Raw genomic sequence first — 26,669 nt, forward strand, 5'->3', positions numbered from 1 at the left:
AACACATATATCCAGGGATTATATTCAAAACCTTCTATCTTAGAAACCACAAGTTTTCAGGAGAGAAAACAAATGTTTATGTCTTTTATTTCGTCTATAATATATGTCGGTGCACACTTGCGTACTATAGGCGTTACACACGGCACTCAGATTCGTGATCAGCACCTCCAAATTTGAAAGAAAACTAAGTTTGCAAGTGGAAATTAGATAAAATTATTGAAATAAAAATTAAGATAGAGAAATTACAAAAATTTCAATAAAATAGCAAAAAATATAAGAATATTGAATATAGTTCCTTGATATAATGTTTGGAATTGTTTGCTTTTACAAAATTCATGTCAGAATAAATACAAATTTGCAGAAAATAGTTGTTATGCCTGGTACCTCAAGTTTTGCATATGGTGCACTTTTTGCAGGCGCTGCGCGATGATAAACGAGAAATGTTTCTTTTATATTATTGCTAAAAGTTTATATGTATTTACTTTTTCAAGGAATTGGTGCTGATGATGCCTTTATTTTTGTTAAAATTTGGCAATGTGTTTTAATGGAAAGATTTTCGAAAATGTCAACCGTGACAACAAAATCTTTAACGAATACCGCTGACACAGAACAAACGGAGACTTTGCAGAATTTAATGGCTCTAACGTTAAAACATGCATCCATTTCAATGTTTGTGACATCAGTAACAACAGCGGGAGCCTTTTACGCTTCCTATACAAGTTACATAACAGCTATAAAGTGTTTTGGGTAAATTGAAAATACATATGTACATATCGTTACCTTAACATAGAAACGCCTTAACTCGTGTTTTTTTGGTAAGCCCAGATTTTCGTTTATTTCGATAAATGGTGCGCTCATATATCATATTTTGGCAAAAAAATCTTGACTTAAAAAAAACTTGAGTTATGACCTTTCTAATATTAAGGTAACGATATATTTTATTCATTTAATTTTGATTCATCACAAACATTTAGTTTTTGCTTTTATTAAAACGTTTAACGTGATAAATGGAAGGAAGACCACCATAAAATTCCTGTTCATTTTTAGGGTTTTTGCGGGCACTGCTGTTATTACAAACTATATTTTGATGATCACTTGGTTACCAGCATCTATATCGATTATGGAGCGTATATCTTCGCGTACAACATGCAGCAAATTGCAAATTCAGAAACTGTTAATAATGATCAATAAGTCAATTAATAGTTTTTGCATGAAATTGGAATCGTTTATAACTGCAGCGATTTTAAATTATGCTCCTCTATGGTTTTCAATATTTGGTAAACAAAAAAAAAAATCTAACAAACAATTATATTTGTATTATTAACCATATTCTTTTAATTTTGTCACTTGTTTTCAGGTATTCTTGGTATTTGTAGTGCTATTGTGGTCTTATATAAACCTGGACTGCAATTACCAGAAAATTCACATTTTCAACTTTTTGTTTCCAATCATCCGTTCGAAATATACAATTCAAAGTTGAAAAATGAATTTTGGTTTGAAAAATCAATGATGGTAGGTTGAAGCAAAGATGCTTATACATACATACCATTTGTTAAAATTAAATATTTTTCCTTTTCTTTAGAATTTTGAAAACTACAAGTTCTCTTTACGTTTTGTTTGGGGAATACAACCTATTGATGATGGCGATTACGCCAATCCTTATGCCTATGGAAACTTACATTATGACAATAATTTTAATGTATCATCAAAAGCAGCGCAAATTTGGCTGTTATCATTTTGCCAAAATATTAGACAACAACCATTTTATCAATTAACCTTTGGTATGCTCTTACCAAATTGTTTTATAGAAAATTTTATAACGCTTATGCAAAGAATGTAAGTTTTTTTTTAATATCTTTTTATCTACTTAACTAGTGAGTACGATTTTATTTTTAGGTGTGTCAATGAAATGGATTACTCCGACCGCACTCCATGCTGTGATATTTCGAAATTTCCCTATGAACCGGATGTTTTCGATTTTTGTTTACCTCAAATAATTTCATCACTTTATGCTACGCCAAGAGATTTTTTTTCGCCCGGAGTTGCTGGACCACGATTTATGGCTTCCACAAAGCTAGATGTGAATGCAAATAATTCGCTAAATGAAGATTTTGTTAATGCAACATGGGAAAATACAACAAATTCAACTGCAGCGCCACCCATAGTTAAAGCATTGGTAATAGAATTTGAATCAAATGTTTCCTACTCCACTGTATACGACACTGTAAAAGATTTTATTAAAACCGTAGAGGAATGGTTTCAAAATGAGTTGAAAACCGCGCCACCCGAAATGCAAGGCGGTTGGTTCATTAGTGAACTAAAATTTTATGATGTCCAAAATACGCTACCCTCGGGAACGTTGGTGGCTATAACAGTAGCTATGACAGCCTCACTTGTAGTGCTGCTACTGGTCACTTTAAATATATTGATATCATTGTATGCAGTGGTAACGGTTCTGCTAACAATTTTCGTAACTGTGGCCATACTCATTGTGCTTGGTTGGAAATTGAATATACTCGAGAGTGTTACAGTGAGTACGGCAATTGGTTTAGCTGTCGACTTTAGTTTACATTACGGTATTCACTATCGCCTCTCGCCTTCATGCGAAAGACTAGCAGCCACACAATTCTCATTGTCACGTATTATTGGCCCAACTGCTATGGCAGCAATTACGACGGGTGTTGCTGGAGCTCTTATGTTATTTTCCAATGTATTGCCTTATCTACAAATCGGCATATTTCTATTAGTTGTTATGTCGGTTAGTTGGACTTATGCCACGTTCTTCCTTATGAGCCTGCTAAAACTATTTGGCCCCCAATACGGTTTTATGCAATTTCAATATCCTCGAGTGAAAAAACGTTCCAATGCTAACGGCATCAAATTTTATGAACGGAAACAAAATCATGTAACTAGAGAACAATTACTAACACCATCCAGTTCGGCTGTTGGAGAACTTATTAATTCTGAGTCGCATGAATTGGAGTCTCTGACATCAAATTCAATGATTAAAACTATTTCAGGTACGGAATGTTCAGCACAAAACTTTCCCTTGGATTATGAGAATTTATTTAATACGAGAAACAAACCGTTGTCCAGCATAACATCACCCATTACAAACCATCATCACAAGTGTCCAGCATTTATTAAAGAAAATACCACCCAACCAAATATAACACTTAATACTAATACAACTACTACAGCTGCCGAAACGGATAATATCTCAGACCATAAACTTACGGAAAATCAAATCTAAAATGAATCTATTGTTTTTCTTTTTCTGCTTATGGTTAGTGCTACTCCAGACATTATATGTTCCTTTATTGAAAAGAAAACAAACAGAATACAAAAAACATAAGGTAAGAATTTGTTTTTAAATAATATTAGTATTGTAAAATTTAGCGTTAAATACTTAGTGATAAAATGTATAAACAATATTTTAAGCTAGTTAGTTATAAGTACATGTCAAAGTACAAAAAAATGCAATTTTAAAGTTATATGTATTTACAATTCACTATAATTTTCAAAATTTGTTTATAATTTTTTTTATAAATTTTATTTTGTTTGCGAATATACTAATCTGAAGCTAATCTGATTCAAAATCAGCAATAGTTCGGTATCCACTTGAAAATTAATTATAGCTAATTCAAAATCATTTACTTTACTGCATTAAACACAGATTCCCATTTGTGAAGCGTTTGCTCAATCATTTTCATTAATTTACTGCTTCTGAGATATTTATTAGAAGCAGCAAAGTAAGTACTTAATTAACTTTTTTATGATAAACAAAATTTATTTACATGATATCACAATTAGATATTGTTTACTTTAAATTTGGAACAAAATAATCCCGATTTAATCATTTTTAACCAAAAACAAGTATATATTTAGAGGCATTTAAGAATATACAAACCAATAGCTTTTCTATATTAATCTGCTGCATACTTACTCCAAATTTGTATTGTTGTTCCTCTTTTACTTGTCTTTGCCTACAGTTCGAAATTTGCATATCTTTTTGTAGTACATCAACCATATTGTGGTCATTTTATAAAACAATTTTGATTTTACATCCTGTTTTTATACAAATGATAGCCAACTAAATTCATTATAATAAAGATTTTGTAATATAGACTCAAAGTAGAAATGAGCAGCCGTTACCAGAATTATTAATAATTTGAAAAACAATGTTAAATTTAAACTTTAAATTAACTAAAAATTAAGAAAGATCTTTTGATGAAATGACAAACAAGTAGTTATGTACGAGCGAAATTTTCATAAGTTTGAAGACAACAATAAAAAGCAATAAGCATTAGTTTTAAAAGCCTACTAGAAACAGCGAGATAACTTCAAGACATTCAAGAAAGTTTGTGAAAAGGTAATTGCGATATTGTAACAAATTGATAGTAGACGGTCGACCATTTAAACTATAAAAGACAAATCACCCGTTTGTAATGAAAAGAATAGAGTGATTTCAAATAATATTATCTGTGTATAGATAGTGGAGCTGCTCAACAACTAGCCAATTCAGGCGATTTTTGCAGACCGGTTTCTGAGAAAAGTTAGTTTACACTCAACAAAAAATTTAAATGGCGACTTTTATCTCGAAAACTATATGCAAAAGTAATATTTGTCCAACAAACTAGAGTTAACCCCATGAAGATTAATTCAATGGTTTCTGAGAAAAGTGGGTTTATTCCAAGCACCAAAATAACAATAAAAATTCTAATCGTGACTGTTATCTCGAAAACCATCGAATAAATTTGTACAAGTGTATACCATATAAAAGAGGAATAAAATAAATTTTAAATGGTGACTTTATTATGTTTCACTAATTTAATTTTAGTGGCCTTTCCTTGTCAACACCCTGTTGGTGCGTTTATTTATGATTTTGTATACCCCCGGAGATTTAGTGATTCAGGTTTTGGAGGATGTTTAAGAACGGGGAAGAAGATCAACATCAGAACTTTCATTTAGTACTTTGTTGTCTCTATAGCCATTAATAGCTTCGGAGACCGTCATTTGATGAACCGATTTCCAAGCAGTTGTTACAGAGAACCGGTAGACGTCGGATTGGATGACGTCCTGAATGTCATTACGTTACGATAGATGACAAGCCACCAGGAACTCTCCTTATGAAGATGATTCACATTCATCCGGGGTTGTCATAGAATCCAATCATTGTCGGAATCTGTTTTGAAAACGACAGAAAAAGTACATTGGTCTCGTGAAATCGAATGTTATCGGTTTTATATTCGATCTAGAATTAAATTCTTTATCGATTAAAAAAAAAATTACATTGGATTTCATAAGTCAAATGTACTTTTTTTGACGTTTTCAAAACCGATTCCGACAATGATTGGATTCTATGACAACCCCGATCATCTTGACACATCCAGTTGTGATACGGAATTATTGAGTGTCGTTAAGGAATGAGGTCCATATTGCTGCAAAGTAATTGTGCATTGTAAAAATCGAATGTATGAAACTCAAAATTTATAGAGTAATAGAAAAGCGAGCCTTATTTCAATTATTAATAGACTATTTCAATAATAGAATTAATTAACTACTTCTAGGGACTAGTTCCATGTGTGGGAACTAGTTTCAGAATCATTCAAAAGAAGGAGTATTAGTTATATGACGCTTCCGTAGAATTAGTTCCGATGATGCAATTTCAAGCAAATCATTAATTGTAGGCCGTTTCACATCGGAAGAAATTATTTCGCAACGACAAAATAGAGCGTGTACTACATACACTGATGGACAAAATTCACCGCCATTTCCTCTTTAGGATGTGTAAAGGATCGCCACGGTACGTATTTGTAAATTAGGTTAAGTTAAAAAGACTTGTTTTAACAGAAGAATAATTAAATTGAATTATTGTTTTTGTTGAAAAAATAAAATTTTGTGTTTCAATTATATTTATAACGTGGTAGTCCTTTAAACATTCTGAAGGGAAATGGCGGTGACTTTCGTCCATCAGTGTATATGTATGTATGCATTCCTTCTAGAACTAGTTGCAGATCTAATGCAGTATTTCCTGGGAAATATAATTTAGTAATTAGCTCATATAAACGTTTTTAAGTAACTCAGCTAATTTAACTAAGATTATATTTTTAATTTAATAGATTTTTAAAGCATTAAAAACTAAATGCTTTCCTTTATGATTTCCTTAAAATTAATCTTATCATTTTTGTTTTAGTCTTAAAATTTATCAAATTGCTGTAAAAAATAATTGTTAATTTAAATTAATAGAAAGATATTCTCAAAATATTATATAAATCTAATATAAATAAAATCTGTGATAAAGTTGTATTAGAAAATTTATATGTGGCAATTATTTGTTATACATTGTATGAGTATAACACTTTATACATCAGTAAATTTTAATAATTTAATGTAAACCAAAAAATAAAAAAATCAGTATAATAATATAATGTACTTAAATTATGTCTATTTATATAGAAGGTGTTTTAAAATATAATTAAACAAATAAATTATAATTGTGTTGAAAAATAAAAGTATTGCATACGTATGTATATCGTTTAAAATAAATGCAACTAAAAAAACATAAAAACATTTTGCTTAATTTTGTTATTATAAATAAAATCCAACTTTAATTTGATATAAAAACTTTTATATCTCATTAATTTTGAATAAACTATTTTAAGACTATTCTAGAAAAATGTATCTAACAGCAGTACTTTAAAAGGTTAATCATAACCATGATTTCATTAAGCGATACATACTTCTAAAAACGTGAGAAAATTTATGAAGAATACTGAAATTATTTTTTCTAATTCAAACGTTTGTATAGTTTTAGAAAATTAAATACAGTGTCGGTCTATTTTTATACAAATTTACTTGTTTTTTATAACAAAAAATATATGATTCGTTAAAATTTTTAAATGAAAATTTCAATTGAACATCATTTTTAACTTCACGTTAAACTACTCGTTATATCAAGACTAACTGCAGTGATTATCTTTAAATATTTAAAAAAAATGCAGAGGTAGATTATAGTATTAAATTATTTGCCATTTTATACTAAAATAAATTAATTAGTAAATTTTCTAAAATTAATAATACAAATAAATCAGTTATCCCATCTCCGGTAGTTTGACATTTTCAAGAAAATGTCATAAAATAATTGGGGAATATTGTTTGTGTTTTTGTTCGGTATTATTCTTAAACATTACCTCGTCCATCAACCACATCACAAGTTTCATCATCAATCACACAAAAGTTGTATTTTTATACCCTTCGCCATGAGTGGCAAGGGTATATACATATAAGTTTGTCATTCCGTTTGTAATTTCTACATTTTTCATTTGCGACCCCACAAAGTATATATTCTGGATCGTTATAGATAGCAAAAGTCGATATCGATAATTTAATTTAAATCGGCCCATAAATGGCAGAGATATTAGGAAAAAACCGGGAAAATCTCGATTTTTTACCTATTTTTGATCTATATCTGGATAACTAAGTCATTAATATACACAATATGGATATCTAATGATAGATATTACAAAGTCCATATATAAGGCTATAGTAATTTGGACCTACAATGGATCAAAATCCGGAAAAATATTTTTTAACCCGAATTTTTTTTCATCAAATAATTTTTTTTGTCATAAAATCTTTTTTAAAAATTAAAAAAAAATTGTAAAAAACTTTTTTTAAAAAATTAAAAAACTATTTGGAAAAAAAATGTTTAAAAAAAATTTAATTTTGTTTAAATAAAAATATTTTTAAGTATAAATTTTTTCGATGGTTCTTTTGCCTCATTGCGATCTGTAACTTTATACGACTTCAATCCAGTATTAGCTTTGGCTCTGCGCACAAAATAATCAGAGCATTTAACTTTACGAGCTGCTATTCTGATAGAAGTGTTCCATGCTCTTCGAAAGAGTTGTTCGACTTTTTTTGATCTACCAATATCTTTTAGAGCTTTTTTCTTCCTGATCCAGGTTTCCTTTTAAAGTTCAAATCTTTCTTATACTGTTTTATGGCATTGGAAACAGTGTGACTATGAACCTTTTGATATTTTGCTATTTTTTTTAAGTCCATATTGGATTTTTTTGAAAAGTTTTAAATATTTATTGACGTAAACACCAATCTAATTATGAACCAATTGTCATAAAAGTAGGTGGCATGAGTTCTGTATATATGAAACCTATTTGTATTGAATTTTATTTGAATACCAACATTTTTAAGAAATCTATACTCAATAAAATGATTTTCGGAAGTGGGCATATGGATATTAGGGATATAACTATTGACAATTTTTGCAAATATGCAAATTGGCACAGCATAGTCGAATAGAGCATTAAAAAATATAAAAAACCACGGTGTTATTTTTTCGCGGTTGTTAAAAAAGTTCACGCACCAAACGCAATAAAGTTTTTCATGAAATATTTTCAATTATTTTGAAATACAATATACATATTTTATTATAATAATAACTGCGGACATACTTCAAAAGATAATTTTTATTTTTTTTTGCAAATAAAATTATTAAATTATTTATATAAATTTTTCAGAGAAAAAAAGTTTGGTTTATTTAAGAAATTGGTGTTCGTGCGTGATGTTTTTGATTCCATATGACCTAAAAAAATGATTTTCATTACTTATACAACATTGGCCATCACGTGGTGGTATGCCAAAAATTTCGCCATAATTAGTTATATGTCTAATTGATATGGGAGCTATGACTAATTATGGATCGATCGTTATAAAATTTAGTGACATGACTTTTGTATATAACTATATAAATTATTTGTATTGAATTTTATTTGAATACACAAATTTTAAAGATATTTATGCTAGTATGTAATTTTGAGTAATTTTGTATCGATCACAAATTTTTTTTGAATACACAAATTTTAAAGAGATTTATGCTAGTATGTAATTTTGAGTAATTTTGTATCGATCACAAAATTATTTTTGCTGAATTTGGTTTGGATATCTATTTATGAGAGCTTTCGGATAGGGCAATTGTATGGGGGCTAAGAAAAATAATGGACCGATTCTAACCAAATTCAATAGGCTTCGTCTTTGGAGCAATAGAAGAGCTTGTACCAAATTTTGTCGAATTATTTTTGAAATCGTAATTTGATTACAAAGTTTACATGGACGGACATTGCTTAATAGACTCAGAAAGTGATCCTGAGCAGATTGGTGGTATACTTTAAGGTGGGTGTTGGGACAATATTTTTGTACATTACAAACGTCAGCACTAACCCATTATACCACTATTGTGTTATATGGTATACAAATTACGACATACAACGATACAACGCTACAACACCGATTGTGAATTGGGCAAATAATTTTACACTACTGAGAGGCAAAAACCCAAGTATGTTTTCAAAAACCTAATGTATTGTGGGTGAATTTTTTTAACAACCGCGAAAAAGTAATACCATTTTTTTAATTAACTTTCAATGTAAAATAGTTATAGCCCTAATGTATATTGTCATATCTACCCACTGTAAAAATCTTACAGGATTTTCTCTACTCTTTTGCCAAAAAATACAGTTGTATCCGTCTCAACTTTAATTGTAATGTATTGACAAAAAAACAGATTTTTGCCTCTACTGAAAATTTTTAAATTTTGATTAAAAATGTTAGTTTTTGTTAAATTTTTTGCTAATATCACAAGAAATACTGAAATTAAATTTCGTTGCTAATAATACTGATTATGTATTTTTATTTTGGAATAGGAAATAAGTTATAACGCGAATTTTGTTCAATATGTTCTAAGCGATAATTGTTTTTTTCGGATGATTTTTTCACAACTAATTATTTGAATTCTTTTTTGTTTTAATAAAAAAATTCTTTATTTTTGTTAATTTTTAATTTATTTCTTAGTTTTTAAAACATCAATTTAACTAACTCTATATATTATTATATGTATAGGAAATTGCATGCATTTTGTTAAAATTTTTTCAATTTTTTTTTACTTGACGAATACTTTTTATTTGGAAAACAAAAAGCTTGAATTAAATTCTATTAAAATTATGTTTCGAGTTAAAAGAAATAACATTGCTTATGTATAACTACAAATATTCGACTATATCGCATTTAATTGATATATTTGGACAACTCTGTCCGACAACATTGCGGCCACGATAGTTGGGACTCTTTTCCGTTAGTAGTTTACGGAATATAGGTAAAATAGCCGTTTCTCCATCTAATAATTCCGTCTCAGAACTTGCACCATACATGGATGAAGAGTCGGTTTTAATTCCACGATGTTTCGCAGAACGCTGCTTATCGGGTGCCACATTTGGCGATGAATGATGATGTGCGGCATGTTGTATATTTGTGCGATTTATTTTACGTTGTTGTACACATTGAGTACTGGGTGGTGTTGGTTCTCGCTCTCGTTCGCTATCCGTTTCACTCTGACATACTGTCCCTTTTTGTGGTTTATGCCTATGTTTGTTGCGATTTTTTTCTGATACGGAACGTTGTATTGGCGATGTCATTTGATCATACGTTGATGGTATTATGTGACTGTGTTCGGAGCAGCGTTGAGGGCTAGCGTAGTTGCGTGGTGACTGTCGCGAATGTTGTTTGGCATGCGACAGAGTATGTGTATCCCAAAGATCACTTTGAGAGACAACGAAGTTTGATTTTAACGCTGATCCCATACTAACTCGACGGTTATCTGATGTTACAGGAGCTTTAAATAAAAATATTGTAATTGATGGTAACCGAATACTTAATTGAGTTTTTAATGTTGTTGGTATGTTTTAATTTAAGAATACTTACTTTTAACAACATTATTGTTTTTTCCGTGTCCCCCATGTGGACACACGTTATTAAGTTCACTCTGTGATGTTGATATATTTGTCGATGAATTTCTGTGATTATTATTCGTGTATTTCGTTCTTGTTGTCGGAGTTTGGGTACCATTTTCATAATGCTTAAATAATAAAATTTACAGATAAGAGTTCAAATTATATTATTATGGATATGTTTGTAAATATGTATATGAAAAAATAAAAAATTTTGGGAATTTCACTAAAAATTGATTTCATATGCATGGTTTGCAGGGGTAGTTGCAACGAAGAGTGATTTCCGCTAATGTTTTTTTTTTTCATTTCAAAACATTAAAGAAATGAATTCAATTGGAATAATTCAAGAATATTTTTTAAATTTCCTCATATTTATACGATACTAGCTGACCCGACAGACGTTGTCCTGTCCAAGTTAAAAAAATGCTTGTGTTCGATTTGTGAATTTGTGAGAAACGGTTTGAAAAGGGTAAAAAAAACGTATTATTCAGGCCTGTCAAACATTTTGTTCGGAATGGTTTCAATTCCGATCGATTTCGTTTTAGGTTCTTCAGATTCCGTGTAATTTATTAATTTTAAATATGTTTAATATTTCTGTATTTTTGATTTTAATTTGACAGTGATTTTTTTATATTAAAGCAAAATTGAAGATTTTGGTACATAAATTGATTAAAATTTTTAGAAAAACAAATAATTACTTTGAAAACTGAAAGTGGTTTCATTCCGAAAGAAATTTTCGCTTTACTTTTTCTGAAGAAGCGAAATTAATTCCACTTTCGATCGGAATGGAATTCTGTGACAGGTCTGATTGAATGATAATTTTTATTCATATAGGGCATGGAATAAAATATACATAGAAGCGCTACTGAGAGACAAAGAACCTAAGTTTGTTGTCTGTCAAAAACATAAGTACTGCAACAACAGAATGGCCAAGTTATTAGCGAATTTAGATATTTTGAGTTTTTATATAAAAAATCGAATTATGGTCAGAAATATGAATGATCACAGATCGAGGTTTTTCTTGATTAAACGCTTATTGGCCGAGTTATTAGCGAATTTAGATATTTTGAGTTTTTATATAAAAAAATCGATTTTTGTTAAGAAATATGAGTGATCACAGATCGAGCTCTTTTTCTTGATTAAACGCTTATTGGCCAAGTTATTAGCGAATTTAGATATTTTGAGTTTTTATATAAAAAATTGAATTTTGGTCAGAAATATGAGTGATCACAGATCGAACTCATTTTCTTGATTAAACGCTTATTGGCCAAGTTATTAGCAAATTAAGATATTGTGAGTTTTTATGTAAAAAATCGATTTTTGGTCAGAAATATGAGTGATCACAGATCGAGCTCTTTTTCTTGATTAAACGCTTACTGGCCAAGTTATTAGCGAATTTAGATATTTTGAGTTTTTATATAAAAGATTGAATTTTGGTCAGAAATATGAGTGATCACAGATCGAACTCCTTTTCTTGATTAAACGCTTATTGGCCAAGTTATTAGCGAATTTAGATATTTTGAGTTTTTATATAAAAAAAATCGATTTTTGGTCAGAAATATGAGTGATCACAGATCGAGCTCCTTTTCTTGATTCAACGCTTATTGGCCAAGTTTTAGCGAAATCAGATATTTTGAGTTTTTATATAAAAAAATCGATTTTTGGTCAGAAATATGAGTGATCACAGATCGAGGTCCTTTTCTTGATTCAACGCTTATTTGCCAAGTTATTAACGAATTTAGATATTTTGAGTTTTTATATAAAAAATTGAATTTTGGTCAGAAATATGAGTGATCACAGATCGAGGTCCTTTTCTTGAATAGACGCTTATTTGCCAAGTTATTAGCGAATTTAGATATTTTGAGTTTTTATATAAAAAATCGATTTTTGGTCAGAAATATGAGTGATCACAGATCGAACTCCTTTTCTTGATTCAACGCTTATTGGCCAAGTTTTAGCGAAATCAGATATTTTGAGTTTTTATAAAAAAAATCGATTGTTGGTCAGAAATATGAGTGATCACAGATCGAGGTCCTTTTCTTGATTCAACGCTTATTTGCCAAGTTATTAGAGAATTTAGATATTTTGAGTTTTTATATAAAAAATCGATTTTTGGTCAGAAATATGAGTGATCACAGATCGAGGTCCTTTTCTTGATTCAACGCTTATTTGCCAAGTTATTAGAGAATTTAGATATTTTGAGTTTTTATATAAAAAATCGATTTTTGGTCAGAAATATGAGTGATCACAGATGGAGGTCCTTTTCTTGATTAAACGCTTATTGGCCAAGTTATTAACGAATTTAGATATTTTGAGTTTTAATATAATAAAATCGATTTTTGGTCAGAAATATGAGTGATCACAGATCGAGGTCCTTTTCTTGATTAAACGCTTATTGGCCAAGTTAGTAGCGAATTTAGATATTGGAGTTTTTATATAAAAAAAATCGATTTTTGGTCAGAAATATGAGTGAGCACAGATCGAGGTCCTTTTATTGATTCGCTTATTTGCCAAGTTATTAGCGAATTTAGATATTTTGAGTTTTTATATAAAAAAAATCGATTTTTGGTCAGAAATATGAGTGATCACAGATCGAGCTCCTTTTCTTGATTAGATGCTAATTGGCCAAGTTATGAGCACAGATCGAGGTCCTTTTCTTGATACAACGTTTATTGGCCAAGTTATTAGCGAATTTAGATATTTTGAGTTTTTATATAAAAATATTCGATTTTATGTCAGAAATATGAGTGAGCACAGATAGAGGTCCTTTTCTTGATTCAACGCTTATTGGCCAAGTTATTAGCGAATCACAGATCGAGCTGCTTTTGTTGATTAAACGCTTATTGGCCAAGTTATTTGCGAATTTAGATATTTTTAGTTTTTATATAAAAAAATCGATTTTTGGTCAGAAATATGAGTGAGCACAGATCGAGGTCCTTTTCTTGATTCAACGCTTATTGGCCAAGTTATTAGCGAATTTAGATATTTTGAGTTTTTATATAAAAAAAATCGATTTTTGGTCAGAAATATGAGTGATCACAGATCGAGCTCTTTTTCTTGATTATACGCTTATTGGCCATGTTATTAGCAAATTTAGATATTTTGAGTTTTTATATAAAAAAATCGATTTTTGGTCAGAAATATGAGTGATCACAGATCGAGGTCCTTTTCTTGATTCAACGCTTATTGGCCAAGTTATTAGCGAATTTAGATATTTTGAGTTTTTATATAAAAAAAATCGATTTTTGGTCAGAAATATGAGTGAGCACAGATAGAGGTCCTTTTCTTGATTCAACGCTTATTGGCCAAGTTATTAGCGAATCACAGATCGAGCTGCTTTTGTTGATTAAACGCTTATTGGCCAAGTTATTTGCGAATTTAGATATTTTTAGTTTTTATATAAAAAAATCGATTTTTGGTCAGAAATATGAGTGATCACAGATCGAGGTCCTTTTCTTGATTCAACGCTTATTGGCCAAGTTATTAGCGAATTTAGATATTTTGACTTTTTATATAAATAAAATCGATTTTTGGTCAGAAATATGAGTGATCACAGATCGAGCTCCTTTTCTTGATTAAACGCTTATTGGCCAAGTTATTAGCGAATTTAGATATTTTGAGTTTTTATATAAAAAAATCGATTTTTGGTCAGAAATATGAGTGATCACAGATCGAACTCCTTTTCTTGATTAAACGCTTATTGGCCAAGTTATTGCGAATTTAGATATTTTGAGTTTTTATATTAAAAAATCGATTTTTGGTCAGAAATATGAGTGATCACAGATCGAGCTCTTTTCTTGATTCAACGCTTATTGGCCAAGTTATTTGCGAATTTAGATATTTTGAGTTTTTATATAAAAAAATCGATTTTTGGTCAGAAATATGAGTGATCACAGATCGAGCTCTTTCCTTGATTAAACGCTTATTGGCCAAGTTATTAGCGAATTTAGATATTTTGAGTTTTTATATAAAAAAATCGATTTTTGTTAAGAAATATGAGTGATCACAGATCGAGCTCTTTTTCTTGATTAAACGCTTATTGGCCAAGTTATTAGCGAATTTAGATATTTTGACTTTTTATATAAATAAAATCGATTTTTGGTCAGAAATATGAGTGAGCACAGATCGAGGTCCTTTTCTTGATTCAACGCTTATTTGCCAAGTTATTAGCGAATTTAGATATTTTGAGTTTTTATATAAATAAAATCGATTTTTTGTCAGAAATATTAGTGATCACAGATCGAAGTTATTAGCGAAATCAGATATTTTGAGTTTTTATATAAAAAATCGAATTTTGGTCAGAAATATGAGTGAGCACAGATCGAGGTCCTTTTCTTGATTCAACGCTTATTTGCCAAGTTATTTGCGAATTTAGATATTTTGAGTTTTTATATAAAAAAATCAATTTTTGGTCAGAAATATGAATGATCACAGATCGAGCTTCTTTTTTTGATTAAACGCTTATTGGCCAAGTTATTAGCGAATTTAGATATTTTGAGTTTTTATATAAAAAAATCGATTTTTGGACAGAAATATGAGTGATCACAGATGGAGCTCCTTTTCTTGATTAAACGCTTATTGGCCAAGTTATTTGCAAATTTAGATATATTGAGTTTTTATATAAAAAATCGAATGGCCAAGTTATTAGGGAATTTAGATATTTTGTATTGCGAACATTAAAAAAAAAATAGTTAAATCGGTCCAGGCGTACTGCGATTTTAGATTGGCGTGGACAATTTTTCTTTCAGTAAAAATTTAAATATTATTACTATGATCATTTACTGCCTGTTCTCAGTTTTTAAAATTCTTTCGAATAATTTGTAATTTGTTCGATTCAATTTTCTTTCGACATCGTGAAACAGGCCTTTAAACAAAAAAATAGCCAAATCGATGTAGCCGTTTTCCAATTTTAGATAAATCTAAAAAAGTGGGCGTAAAAGTGGTCGTGGTCAATTTTTCATTCCGTAAAAACCTATGACCTACATTTTTAAAAAAATTTCTCTAAATCGGTCCGGCCGTTCTCTACTGATGCAATTACCAACGAACGACATTTGATTTTTATTTATAAAGATTATTCGTATGTTATGTAGTGATTCATAGTCAATTTGTGGTCATAGCCAATTATTGTATGACATTTTCCAATATTTTTGTATGTAAGGATAATTATAAAATTTTTAGTCAAATCAGTGGTAAATTTGTGAGAGCAAAAAGAATTCAACTCTAAAAAAAATTACTAGATTTGTAATTTTTTTTAAAACTAATTATTAAAAATGGCTAAGAGATTCTATGTACATTAGGGTGGGTCGATCTTTTTGACGAAAAATGGTATAGCAGAAACGCATTCTACGGAAAATTCTAAGAAAGTTTCCCCAAGAAACCATATGTCTAAAATCAAATCCTATCTTGCGCATTTCGTCTTTTATCCAATGATATTTCAGTATTTATTTTTTTAATAGCTTTTTTATTGGATAAAAGACGAAATGCGCAAGATAGGATTTGATTTTAGACATAGGTTTCTTGAGGGAACTTTCTTAGATTTTTCTGTAGATTGTGTTTCTGTTATACGATTTTTTACTTTTAAATCGTCCATAGAAATCGACCCAGCCTAATGTACATATGTTATATTTTTGAAATCGGAAAACAAACGAAGAAATAGGATCGTTTTAAAAATTTAACATACCCGAGGTGTCCTACTTTGGGGACCCCTGGCCGTGCTCCTAGTGGGCCCATGAAGTCCAAATTCAATATTTAATTCAAATTCGACTAACCGTTTAGAACTTACCGATTTATTTCCCTTTTTTCTATAAAACTGCGCGTTATGCTCGGTACCGTATGTCTAACACTTCTTTCTGTACGGACTCATTCATTGTACTAAAATTGTTCATAAAAATTACTACATTTATAATGAACACTACGTAAATAAAACTTATTATCGGGTCCTTCGTTTTAACCGTGTTCTAAGTATTTATGCCCACCAAATGAAGCCCATATTTACCCTTGAAGATGTTGTTGATTGTCTTCTTTCTCTTAGGTTAGATTCATCGCGATGTATGTTGTTACACTCTTGTCTTTTCAAGCTGGACATTGACCCAATACTCACATCGGTCTGAGCTGAGACCGAATTACGTTTGTCGACATGACGCCGAGTATCGTTGCAGATTTTAGCTTGTTGTTGCTGCTGTTGAAATTGTGCCTGCTGCTGAAGTTGTTGTTGCAATTGTTGTTGTATGGGTTGTTGCATAACTTGTTGGGGTTTAATTGTTGATGACTGCACCGCAATGCTCTCCTGGCGTTTGACATTTTTCTTACTAAAAGAAAATACATAGTTAATTGTTGATAAAACATTTAATATTTGTTTAATTGAAAAAATAATGTTTCAATTGAAAAAAAAACTATTACTAACGAACTATACTAAGGTGAGTGTCAACATGATTAAGTCACTTACTTTTTGCTTTGGGGCCGATCGAAAAATAATTTCGATATCTAGTGCCATAATCTCACATAAAGATATTACGATCAATTTTACTCGATATCAAAAACGGTAATGGCCCCTGTTTATCCAAAAATACAAATAGTGTTGATCGGTACTATTGAGTAAAATACTAGTTGCTCAAACATTGCGCTTGACCTTATAATTTTAACGCACTTTAAAATGAACATTTTTTGATGTTTCGATTTGTAAATAGAACTAACATTAATCAAATGAGATTGAAGGATTTTTGGATACACCAGAACGAAAAGTAAGTGACCTTAAAATTTTACGGAACTAATACTTACGGTGGCAAAGATGGAGCAACAGTTGTCGACTGAACGGATATTACTGAGTTGTCCAGTTCAACATGAGTAGATGTAACACTATCTACTGACGTCAGTTCAGTTATTTCTGTTAATTATTTTAGAAAAATTAATTCAAATTTTTTAAGTGTCTATAACAAAAAGCTATTCATTTAAAAAAAAATATTACCAGTAGTACTAGGCATTTCCCTTCTGACAGGAGGTGCTGATAATCTGGACGTATCATTTATTCCACCGCCATTACTACCACCTAATATTGGTTCTGTGTCACCTCCAATGCTACCACCTGAACCACAAGTAACACCATCTATCCATTTCCTAGCTTCTGGCCCTAATTTTTTAATAAGTGCTTGCAACTCATTCTCCTTCTCCATCAAAGCTTTGCGGAAACGACAATTTGTGTTTTTAACATCACGTAAACGTTGTTCCAATTCACAAACCGAAGAGTCACGACGATTTTTGGACATTGGTCGAAGAGTGGCTCTTACGCGTTTGTCGACCACACCTTGAGGATTACGTTTCATTTCCACGAGCTATATATGTACATATTTTTGAAAAACAAAAAACCTTTTAGTAAGTAAGTATTTTTTTTAGTTAGGATTGGTGTTTTACAGAATTTGCATGAATAGTTAGAGCTATTTAATAAGTAGTCAGTATTAGTATCACAATTTGTAAAGAAACTAAGGAAAATGCAAGCAATTTATTATATAATTTTGTATACGTGTATTATTATTATTATTAATAGTAGTTACGGTAACACAAGCCATTGTTTTGATTATTAGTTTAAATAAAAAATAGATTGTTTAATATAAACTGCATATATGTTAATTAGTATTAGTTAAAAAGTATGTTTTAATGAATCATTATGGCATGGATGGAAGCTAAACATTTATGACTACAGAAATGTTAGAGTAACTTCGGGTAATGTGGACTACCGTTTTGTTTTTTCTAAATTTTGGTCACAATATATATGGATATTAAAAAAGTTGTGAAGCAATAAATTAGCTAATGTATTCTCTAATTGTTTTTGCTGTTGAAAATTTTTTCCGTCAAAAGATAAAAAATTTATGAGAAAATATTGTAAGGAACCCAAAAACCAGCATTAAAAAAATTGGAGGGTAATGTGGACCACTATATGAGGGTAATGTGGACTTGTATTTAATACATAAAATTCATGAACCAGCTAATCATGAATGATTAAAAAATTTAATTTTAATATATTATTATTAATACAAACTAAAAAGTCGAGTTCTTGGCTTAAATAGATTGCATACAAAGTACATCGTTATTGTCGGGTAATGTGGACCATTAGTACATATTCAAGTAATTTAAGTGGTCCACATTACACGAACTTGGGCTACAGTGGTAAACAATTATTTTTACCTAATAATCTAAATGTGCTTAAATTCTTATCAAATATATGCAAAACTACGTGTCCACTTTAACTATATAAAACAACCAAACATGAAATTCTAACAAGTAACTGTACCAAATTTTGTTTATTACTTGGGCCGAAAAAAATGTTGAGCACCCGCATTAATTTCAATACAAGAATAAAAAGCCAACATGTCAATTACTCATGAAAGCACATGTGCAATTTTCGTTTAAAACAAATTGTAAAATGTACGACAAATCAGTGTTAATATACCTTCAATAGTTTCTGAAAAAAGATACTGGTCCATATTAGACGCATAGTCCACAATACCCGAAGTTACATTGATGGTTAAACTTCAGAGGTTCTTCAAATACATTTATTGGGAAACAACTTAGGGTATGTAAGTTTGTATTGCTAAACAATTTGACGAAATATCGGCAAATGTTTATTTGATCTGAGTTACATAACGTCAAACAATTAAGATCTGTGATGTTTATAAGTTATATATATTTTGTTTAATTAAATAAATTAAATGCAGCTTATTTTTCGTTCTATTTATCCAATTATACAAATCGTATTGATTGGTACTATTGCGCAAACTTTGTTCAGTATGATTTTTTTGATCTCATTTGTTCTAGTATTTATAAACCAAATATCCAAAAACGAAAATTGTGTGCTAAATATATTGTAATTCAAAACGATTTCCTTTCGAATAGTATTAGGGAGTACACCCCTGGTAAACATTTACATATGTAGATCGGCCCAAAATGCACCAAAATAGGTGCACATAATGTATTGGTGGTGGGTATATAAATATAACATTCTTCATTGTTGATATTTGGTTTATAAATAGAACTAACAGTAATCAAATCTGAACAACATTTATTTTAGCTTATAATTACACTGTGCTCGAAATTTACACTTTTTTTCTGTCAAGAAAGGCACCCAGTGGGTTAAACTAATTCGGGTACGCTGAATTCAATGGAGGAGGTTGCACAACATATATTCGGGTAATTCAAAAACGTTTTAGTTTCTTGAATAAACTGAAAAATCGAAATTCCGCAATAAAATTACTTTTAAATAAGGCTTAACACGTTTTTAAACTTCGCAGTCGTTTTAGAAATATAATTTTTTTTTCCAAAAAAAATAATTTTTTAGAAAAATTGTTGGTTTTTAAAACGGCATTAAAAATTGGAAAATTCATATACGCTCTTAATTTTGTTCATACATATAGAACGAAGTTCCAAATAAAACAAGCCCTAAATGATTAAAATCTGTCAACAACTTTTAATTTTATTCACAAAAGATAAGATACATAACTCGTATATATCGTGCACTGTTTTCTATGTTTAGTACGTTTTTACAAAACGGCAAGATTCTGTAACTTTTCTGTTAGTTGATGATTTTGAATCTATAAATTTGACTAGTGGAAAAGATAAGATATATATATTATATATCAACGTATAGGAAATTGTGTCTTCTTTTCAAAAATGTATAAAATTTTTAAAAATTTATAGAAGACTTTTTGTAAAAATGTAGGAACAAATTTTAAAATGTTATTAGGGGATATTTGCTTGATCTTTTGTTTGTAAAATCAAAAGTTGTAAACAGATTTTAATCATTTAGAGCTTGTTTTGTTTGAAATTATTTTCTATACGCTTAGAAAATATTAACAGCGTAACTTCGTTTTCCAAAAATTTCGAAATTTTGCTAAAAAATACGACTGCGAAGATTAATAACATGTTAAGCTTTTCTTAAAGGTAATTTTATTGCGGAATTTCGTGCAAACTCCGAAAATACGAGCTAACCTAAAAAAAACGGTTAGCACCAATGAATTCAGCGTACCCGAATTAGTTTAACTCACCGGGTGCCCCGCTTGGCAGTTTTTTCAACTAGCACAGTGACCTTATAATTCTTTCGCGCAAGGAAAAAATGATTATCGATCCTTTGTCGTTTATGGTTACCGATGCATACATATGATATACATATGTATGTATATCAATAATAGATTAATTGTTTATTTTTATTTATTTATTTACAAGTTTAATAATTACAGGTAGGCCTCCATTTACGCGGTTTGTTGGGCCCAAAAAAATAGCGTGTAAATCAAATTCGAGTAAAACGAGATTCTAATTTAGAACGAAATGCTTTTGTGGGGCCAATATTTTTTTTTTCTCGTAAAACAATACATCAGTCACTTAACAAAAAATAAATTGAGACCTAAAAATCGCGTTAAATATAAATAAAAACATACATATCGTCACCTTAAATGAAAGCGGACGTAACTACACAAAAATTTAAAATCGAGTTTTGATTGATCTTATAAAGTATCCTGTAAAAACAATAAAAATGTAGTTACGTCCGTTTGCATTTAAGGCGACGATATATAATTTAAGTAAACTTATTTTATTTGTACCTCTAAAAACTTTCATAAAACAAAAGTAAAGTAAAAAAAAACTCAACTAAAAAAATATTTCTTATCGAAAATTAAGGAAAAAATTTCAATTAAAAAAAACAAAATATTGTAATACATAAAAGAGATCAAAACATAACATAAAATTCATAAAAATTAACGAAGTTTTCAAAAAAGAAATCTGTTATTCGCTTGTGCTTTTTTCATTTCTTGCTGTTTGTTGCCGCATTATATAAAAATCGTATAAAAAAAGTCGCCTATTTGAAAAAATGGTTGGTAATTTGAGTTCGCGTTATATCGAATTCGCGTAAATAAAGTACCGCGTAAATGGAGGCTTACCTGTATATATATTACAGTGTTTTAGGAGTAAATGTACAGCTTTTATGTTTTCAATTTTGATTGTTGTTAAAAGTTCAGACAGACAAATTTTTCCGAACAAATGAATTTGAGCTTGTTTAAGATTAATTGTTTTGACTTCCAACTCCATGTATTTTTTTTTAATGATTTAACTATTCATGCAGGTGTATGATGTTTTGTTTTTACTAAAAAATCGTTATTTGTCAAATTTCTTAATGTGTTTATGGTTAATGCCAAAAAAATAAAAAAGTATTATGTACAAAAAACTACAAAACTTCCTTACTACCAGTCTTACTTTCGGTACGAACACCAAACACAAAGTTGCTGTCGTACAAAAAATTATAAAAAATGAGAGTAAGACAAAAACCAAGTCCTTGCGATCCGACAACACTAGGGAAATAGCAGCACCCGCAATACATGTAATGAACACGTTGTAAACGGAAAATCCAATGTGTTTTGAATCATTTAAAGCTGGTATTGAAACATGACGTGTTTCCCAAGCTAAAAATGCTCCAAATACCTAAAAAATGTATTTGAAAAAACAACATTTAGATAAATATGTGTTTTACTCCAGCAATACATAATACCAAAACTCACCAAAAGTAGACCCTTGTAGGCGTAAATAATACTAACGAAAATTGTCATATGTTCTGATTGACAATATTCATTTTCTGGTATAACTAAGACATCATCAATATTTTCATGATGCTGCAAAAAAGTAATAACAGACAATATAACAGAAATAAAATGTTAGACAAGACTTAAATAGAAAACAAACTTACCCTGGGTTCCAATTGTTTGGTATCCCGGTAAAATGGATCCGCAATTTGCCACGTTGTGATAATCGCAATATCTATTGCCAATAACACTCCCACCACCATAAACAATTGATAATCTTTTATAACCTTCTTATTTAATTTTAAATCCGTAAAGATTGAATGAACTCTCCATGTTTTTGAAAACATAGCACCGAATGCTAAACTAAAACCAGCCATTAAAATCCAAGCTCTTGCAGTACATATATATGGGAAGGCTGACACACTGCTCAATGTTGTATCCAGTCCCAAAAATATTACACTTAAATAGGTCAAAATACAACCCACTATGATTAAATTATTCAGATGTGGACTGGACATTTTGATATATCTGAAAAAAATTATAAATATGTAAATTCAAATTGAATAACATTGTGCTTATTGGGTAGGATCCAATTGTATAATGGAAAACGTGCCGAATCAATTAAATGTTATGAAAATTATACATTTTTATTACCAAATGTATAAAAAAATTTTTCATAACTGCCTTGCTGAAATACTTCATATTAGGGGGTTTACGTCGAACTTTTTTTTTCCTTGTAAGGTGGTACGCTCTAATGTACATACATTTGTACAATAAAATTTAGTCAAAAAATCTTACCTTTGATTGCGGTACTTTATATTAAATGCCAGGAATACACAAGCTATAATTACACCGATCACAGAAGCACTTGCCGATATTATATAAATTGTTAAATTCACTTGACTATGTTCAATATATATTAACGTACGATCTTTCGGCGGTGTTTTTCCAGTCTTAAATTAAATACATACATTTTTTTAAACTTAATTTCATAATGCTTTATAGAAAATGTGTGTTTTACTTACCCATCTTACTGGTTTACCTAAAGTCAAATCCAAACGACTCAATTGGGAGTGATATTCTCCGATTTTTTCTACAAGACCCAATTGAAACTGACTTATTAATATATTGGCTTTACGTTCATTGTTATAAAAGCGCACAGGTCCCTTCAAATATAAACGGAATTGAAAATTTTGTAAATGTTATTTGTTTTTATTTTTCTTATTTACCGTTACTCCCTCAAATGAGGTATTTCTTAAAGCCTCTAGAAAAACACTTTCCCATTCTTTAACACGGTAGTCGAAATGTGTTAAGAAATCTTCACGTTTCTGAGCCACATATTGAATGGCTAATGCAGCAGCCCATATACCATCGTAAGTGTAGCCGTGAAAACGTGAATATTCATTTCCACGTAAACTATCATATTCCGATAAATATTCATCGGCAGTCTATAAATGTTAAGCAATTTATTAGATTTGGCTTAAAGGAAACTCTGATAAACTTACTATTCCCGCAATTGTTATATCTCCACTTGTAGATAATGGCAATAAATCGACCATGATTGTACCCTCTAAAGCCGTAGATATTTCTTCTACAGAGCAATCTGTATCTAGAGTAGTATTCCACCATTCACCCGAATATGTAGCCATGATTAACCATTGATATGCACGACCATACATTTCCAGTCTAATTAAGTAAAATTTAACTATTTAGCATTTTTAAAAGGAGTTGTGTGATCGTGGGAAACTCCCTTAATGAGTATATTGAAATTTTTAAATAAAACTGCTAACAAGTTTTTTACTTTTGTTCATAACTGACTCAGAAATTTAAATTTGTATGACATTTTTGAAAAATTTGTTTCCTATTTATTATGACCATCCACCCCACTATGTATTGAAGAAATCGGAAAACGTTAACCCTTAAATCGTAAAGGTCAATGGTCAAATTTTTCAATATTTGGAATTTCTAATAGAAAAATAATGTCATATATGTACATATTTTTAGGCTGATTCGAATGAAACTTAAGAAAAGTTGCTATTGTAAATGCTAGACTTTAGCATAACGTTATCCTATCATCCTAATATTTGACACAACGTGTTTCTACAATACATAGAACAATTCTAGTGGGGGGACGTCCTGTACCTTGAATTTTTTTTCCTCTATACAATCTTGGAACACTCTAACATAGTACAAGTATGAATTTAAAACAAATATTAGTTAGTACTTCTAAATTTAATTTGGATTTCTTGATTTCTATTTGATTTTCTAAATACCAATTTGTATTTTCTCAATTTTAACTCCGAATGGTGTAGTTAATTTAAAAATTTACTTACTTATACGCATCGCAAAAGACTTTGCGCGCAAAGTGCTCGTTGAAATTACCCAATATGATACGAACATCCTTTTCCCTTAACTTCTTTAGTGATTCACTCACATCATTTACAAAACTTTGTGTTTCGACCACATCCAATTCCATTGCATCTAAATCCGCCACCATGTGATTATGAGGCAAGGAATATCGTGGTTCATTTTGATATAAAGTTCCAACACGGGTCCAATTGAATTCTTTTAGCAATGCTAAGCGTGGAGCATTAAATGCATTTTCTGATGGTACCACACGAAAGAAATTGGGAAAAGCATCTTTAGTAAACATGGGATGGGTATCGGCATACGAAAGCTGCGTTAAATGCCAATGTTTGCTGGCCTTGGCTATGGGATCCGTAACATGTGTACATGCAGCGCCAAATAACATCAGTTTATTCGGTCCCGAATGCATCATATCAAAAAACGACTTGACACCAACTGCTGCATTACACTAATTTTGATAGACGGTCAAAGATAGATAAATTAAAAATGTTTTAAGTTTTAAGTATAATAAAAAAAAACAATATTGTATATAAATAACATACTTCAGTGTCATTCCACCACATGTGCAATCTGTAATTTGTCAATATTCTGGGATGTTCATTGACATGTGACAATGCCAGTTTTACACTTGGCATAACACCACGTCCTGTATCCGAATTTTCAACACCATCACCGTAGGGGAAAAATCCTGCTATATAGACATCAGAGCGTTTGGCCGTCCTGGCATTTGTCACATAAGCAAATGCCAGAAGCTGTAGAGGTAATAATAATGCCAAAATACGCATATTTGTTTGCCTTTTTTGCTATTTATCTGTTAAATGTGTAATAGTAAACAATTCATAGAATATTGTCTATAATCAAAACTAAGAGCTTAAATAAAATCGTTAAGGTCGGTTATAGAAAATACATATGGGAAATTCCACGAGAATGATTGCCACGACTGAAAACCAAAAAACCCTTAAAACTTTTTTTCAAGATGATTTGAATAGGAGAAAACACTAAAATATTACTATGTGTAAGTATTTACAGCTTATTATAACATATTATTGACATAATAATAGTTTAAACCGACTATATTTAATTTTTTAATTTAATTGGCATGTTTAGACTAAAATTGCGTTTAAAACTAAGCTCTCAATTAGCATATAGTATCAAATGAACAGAGCTGTAAATGAATCATTCTTTTCTGATTTTAATTCATTATGAATTAGCTAAATTTTGAATTAAATAAATTGAATGAAATTTGAATCAATTCAAACGATTTAGGCAGAAATGAGTTGCAATTCATTTGAATTGAATTGATTTTGAATTAATTCAAATGAATTAGAAAAAAGAATTAGCAATTCATTTACAATTCATTTGAATTGAATTGATTTTTAATTAATTAAATTGAATTAATTAAATTGAATTAGAAATCAATCAAATTCAAGAGCAAATCTCTAGGGGGAATGAAAAATTTCTCCTACAAAAATGAAAATATACAGTACAAAAATTTAAAACATGGTGTTTGGAGTTTGTTTCTTCAAGAAGAACAGATTTTTATTTTGAAATACGCTGAACGACAAAACACATTTAATATTCAAGAAGCAATTAATAATTTTTGAAATTTTGTGACCCACGACCACCCAACGACAAACTTGTTGCTAATATTTATGTATATTTATTTCAAAAAAATAAAACTATCTTAAACAAATAATCAAAAATCAGGAAAAATAGCAATGTATGTAATGCTTGCTGTCTTTTACATAAAAAATTAGTTGAATACAAAACGCCTGTGATGCTTACTGTAGATTTACTTACAAAATCAATTCAAATGAGTTGGAAATGAATTCAATTCAAATGAATTGCTAATTCTTTTTTCTAATTCATTTGAATTAATTCAAAATCAATTCAAATTTCAATCAATTCAAATGAGTTGGAAATGAATTCAATTCAAATGAAT

The 26,669-nt window shown here is 29.9% G+C and overlaps 2 protein-coding genes across 2 annotated transcripts in view; one reads left to right on the forward strand and one right to left on the reverse strand.

Annotated features, from left to right (window-relative positions):
- Positions 1-26,669, forward strand: part of LOC135963871 (protein dispatched) — a 36,469-nt gene that overhangs the window by 4,881 nt on the left and 4,919 nt on the right. The window contains exons 6-10 of the mRNA XM_065515863.1: positions 492-747; positions 1,048-1,277; positions 1,358-1,512; positions 1,583-1,836; positions 1,897-3,356. Coding sequence (XP_065371935.1) covers positions 492-747; positions 1,048-1,277; positions 1,358-1,512; positions 1,583-1,836; positions 1,897-3,253 — 2,252 coding nt within the window. The 3' untranslated portion in view covers positions 3,254-3,356. The remainder of the gene's footprint in view (positions 1-491; positions 748-1,047; positions 1,278-1,357; positions 1,513-1,582; positions 1,837-1,896; positions 3,357-26,669) is intronic.
- On the reverse strand, positions 9,835-25,512 carry GABA-B-R2 (gamma-aminobutyric acid type B receptor subunit 2). Its single transcript, XM_065515862.1, has 14 exons — positions 25,270-25,512; positions 24,694-25,175; positions 23,866-24,046; positions 23,590-23,808; positions 23,386-23,526; positions 23,159-23,313; positions 22,525-22,888; positions 22,340-22,450; positions 22,026-22,262; positions 17,767-18,130; positions 17,580-17,685; positions 16,798-17,110; positions 10,777-10,930; positions 9,835-10,687 (listed from the first exon to the last, which is right to left on the reverse strand). Exons 1-14 carry the CDS (start codon positions 25,510-25,512, stop codon positions 10,059-10,061), a joined length of 3,699 nt encoding a protein of 1,232 aa, XP_065371934.1. The 3' UTR covers positions 9,835-10,058.

This window comes from Calliphora vicina, chromosome 1 (assembly GCF_958450345.1).
Source record: "Calliphora vicina chromosome 1, idCalVici1.1, whole genome shotgun sequence".
In the NCBI taxonomy this organism is placed as follows: domain Eukaryota; kingdom Metazoa; phylum Arthropoda; class Insecta; order Diptera; family Calliphoridae; genus Calliphora; species Calliphora vicina.